The sequence below is a fragment of the Silene latifolia genome, chromosome X (assembly GCF_048544455.1).
Source record: "Silene latifolia isolate original U9 population chromosome X, ASM4854445v1, whole genome shotgun sequence".
NCBI lineage: Eukaryota > Viridiplantae > Streptophyta > Magnoliopsida > Caryophyllales > Caryophyllaceae > Silene > Silene latifolia.
The window spans coordinates 157,213,816-157,217,522 of NC_133537.1; the positions used below are offsets into that span (position 1 = coordinate 157,213,816).

At 37.3% G+C, this 3,707-nt stretch overlaps 1 protein-coding gene across 1 annotated transcript; it reads right to left on the reverse strand.

Annotated features, from left to right (window-relative positions):
* Positions 1–400: 400 nt before the first annotated feature.
* On the reverse strand, positions 401–1,613 carry LOC141618663 (protein FAR1-RELATED SEQUENCE 5-like). The gene is made up of 3 exons (XM_074435750.1): positions 1,124–1,613; positions 749–843; positions 401–646 (listed from the first exon to the last, which is right to left on the reverse strand). The coding sequence occupies exons 1-3, from the start codon at positions 1,611–1,613 to the stop codon at positions 401–403; spliced, it is 831 nt and encodes a 276-aa protein (XP_074291851.1).
* Between the last annotated feature and the right edge of the window lie 2,094 nt (positions 1,614–3,707).

Genomic DNA, 3,707 nt, shown 5'->3' on the forward strand with positions numbered 1-3,707 from the left:
CTTCTTCTTGGAACACCTTGAACACAGCATGTGTGTATATAATAGCGCCATGCTTTTCTATAGGTAATTCTGCTGTCTTAAGATCGGGGAATGAGTGGTCATTTGTTATAATCATCGCACCTTCGTGTATATAGCTTTGGTCCATAGCGATTTGGAACCTGGTTTTAATGCAACAAGGATTCGGCAACAAATTATTTATGTAACAATGAAACAATGGTAATGCTTTGTAACATACAATTAAAGGTTTGTAAGGAATGAAAAAGAGTTGTTTACCTCATCCAAAATTCGACCAGTGTACCAAAGTGATTCTCATAGCGCTTGAAAAACGAATTTGTACTTTCGATCATTGTGTTGTTCTTAATATGCAGCCCAAGGCAAGGTCACGATGGTAGGCAGGAATCTAAGGGTGTCTGTCGTCGAACATTGTAGTCAACCAATCATTATCTTCCAGCTCGAAATCTGAAATGACCTTCGCCACTTCTATTCGAACTCCGACGGCTCCATATCGGGTCCCAAACAACGGCGTTGAAGCGAGCAAGGAAGTCCGTGTCTCTGCAGATCTTGAACCAACTTTGTCCGTGATCTTTTGTGTAATATGCCACATACAATAACGATGCCTAGCTGTCTTGAAAACAGAAGGGAAAGCCTGTTGTATGCCAGGCATAATGAAACAGCAATTCAGAACGTGATATTGACCAGTGATAGGGAAAGAGCAAGTGAGTAAATTATATGTTAGTAATTTAGTTACAGTGACATTGTTATTGAATAACCTTGTAAAAGAGGAAGACATGGAACAGTGGTAGTTGGAGTCAGAAAGTTGTGGTACAATAATCTTAAGTAAGTCTGTTACAGTAACATTGTCACACTATTACCTTTTTTATGCCAAGGCATTGATCCGTGATCATGAATCGGCTCTTTTTGTCCCATGGCGGTCAAGAAATCTTTGAAAGGTCCATTGGAAGAAGATGTCATCCTCGTGTAACAGGAGACAACCGGCAAACAACACCGACTTTCTGTGGTGATTAACACCTGTGAATGGTGTAAAAACCATATCATACTTGTTGGTTCCGTAAGTAGGGTCGGAAAGCTAAAAGATCCCCAAAGAATGAGTAGTTTCTAATACATGTAGCATCAGCCCAAAAGAACTTTGTTAGACGGTTTTGCGGATCAACATCATAGGCGAAGTAGAACTGGGGTTGGGTTGCTTTGAGTTTCTCGAGTCGATCGATGAAAAGGTCAGCATCTCTTAACCCAATGTAGCACTTGATATCTCTTTGAAAGTTCTTAAAATCTATCAATGTAGCACCGATATTTTCATACCCATTGACAAGTTCCTTAACCTGTCTAAAGGTCAATCCAGCGCCAATATTCAACTTGGAGTTGTCCAAGATAAGCGTCTTCTGGAACATATCAAGGGATCGTGAAATCTTATCGAGATCTCTGTTACAGACAGAGGTGAGACGATGATTGTGGACTTCAGAAAACTCGTCAATCATAGCTGGGCCATCAAGGCCATGTAGAAGGGCAAAACCGACGTATGCTCGGCATCCAATTCTTGTGATTTTAACTCGCCGTGTAATCGTACTACTATTTGTGGACGAACCATCACCCATATTCTCATCATCCTTGGTTACGGGACGCCTGTTTCGGTTTAGATTCCCCGAACCCTTGACAGATTTGGACTACGAATTTTTGGTGTGCAACACCACCTCGTAGTGTTTTCGTCATTTGTGCTTCCGAGGGGTAAATCCGCATGCCCGAGCATAAACCTCGTAGAACTTAATTCCAGCCTCGAGGGAGGCGAAAACTGCACCAATGGTAGGTCTAAACTTGTGCTCAACCACACGCATCCAGCGCTCACCTCCATTAGGCGTGTGAGACAGAACAAAGCGATTATTTGGTTGAGGATTGGGTTGCTCTTGGACAATTGGCGTAGAATGGGGTTGAGTGACAAGACTTGAGTGCAGTAATACAAAAAGGAAAATACGAGTATTAGTGACACGAAATACAACGGTGGTATTACAAAGAGTAACATTGTTACAGTAATAAAAGAGGACATCCAGAAGTGGTATAGCATATGTTATATGTGAAATGGAAAATGAATATATGTGATTGTGTTACAGTAACATTGATATTGTAACAAGTTGAGCCTGTAAGCATTGACAGCAGAACAGGAATATACAGACAGCGGGACAGGAATATACAAAACAGGAAAAGAGGTCAAATATAATGAAATTTGACCGAATTTGAACGTGAAAATCAACAAAGACGAGGATATTTGACCTAATATTTAAGACAAAAGCAAGTAAGAGTATAATCAAAGGAAAGAAAGGCACCAGTAAATTGAAGTAGAAGTGAACGAATTTCATTAAAATTGAAGCAAACATAAAATCGATTAACCTAAAAAACTGAAAAGCAACAGAATAAAGACAAATATAATCAAAATTGACGGAATGTAACGATAAAGCAACTAATGAATGTTACAGTAACAGTGAGACTGCTACAATGTGGTGACATTAGCATTGACAGCAGAACAGGAATATTCACACAGGTGGAGCAGAGAGAAGAGCTCAAAAGCAAAGGAGTATTGAAAATGTTTTGCAAAATTTATATCGCCAGAAATGCAAAACGTATTGCTAATTTCAACGGGAAAACCAAGGACGATTTTAATCTACGGAAAGAATAAAGCAAATTTGCAGAGAAAGACGATTACAAATCAAATTCGATCGAATTTGACGGAGAACAACACCGATGATAATGAAAGCAAAGGATAAAGCGAAATTGCAAATTCAAGAAAGAAAACAACGATTATAATCAAATCCGATCTAATTTGACGGAGAAAACTAGGACGATTAGAAGCAAAGCAAAGGAAAAAGCGAATTTGCAGCAAAAACATAGATTATAATCAAATTCGATCAAATATGACGGAAAACAACAACGATTATCATGAAAGCAAAGGATAAAGCGAAATTGTAAATTCAAGAGAGAAAACAACGATTCTAATCAAATTTGACAGGAAAAACAATAACGATTATAATCAAAGAAAAGGATAAAGCAAAAACAGAAAGCGATTACCTGCGCGCAAACTATTTTCAGTAGAATCGGCATCCATAGGAGTATCAACCATCAAGCAAAAACTGAGAACGATTGAACTGTAGAAATAATTGAATGATGAATTGCAAAGTAAAATTATTTGTGTATATTTTTTGCTGGATTTGTTTTATGCGAGAACGAAGAAAAACAGAGGGAAATTCGTAGAGAGAGAAAAAGTGTGAATGAAGAGAGAGAGAAAGTGAAACAGAATTGTAAGGTTAGCAGCGTGAAATCTGAGCCTTATATAGTCTAATTATAATTTTTGAGATTTAATCTCATCCGTTGATTAGGAGTAGATCTAATGGCTGAGATTAAGATGCTAGACTCACCTAAGATACCTAGACTCACTTGATGCAATTTATATATATATATATATATATATATATATATATATATATAAATTAGGATCACATGAGTCCACCCTATCTTTTTGAGTCTCGTGAGTCCACTTATGTATCACACGTTCTACACAAAAATATCACAATTTTTTTTTTAAGAATTTTAAAAAAAAAAAAATTATGGATATTTTTTTTTTAAGCTGTGATATTGTTTTGTATAACCTGTGATATTGTATCTGGGTCTGTGAGTCCAGTAAAAAAGTATCACAAGTTATA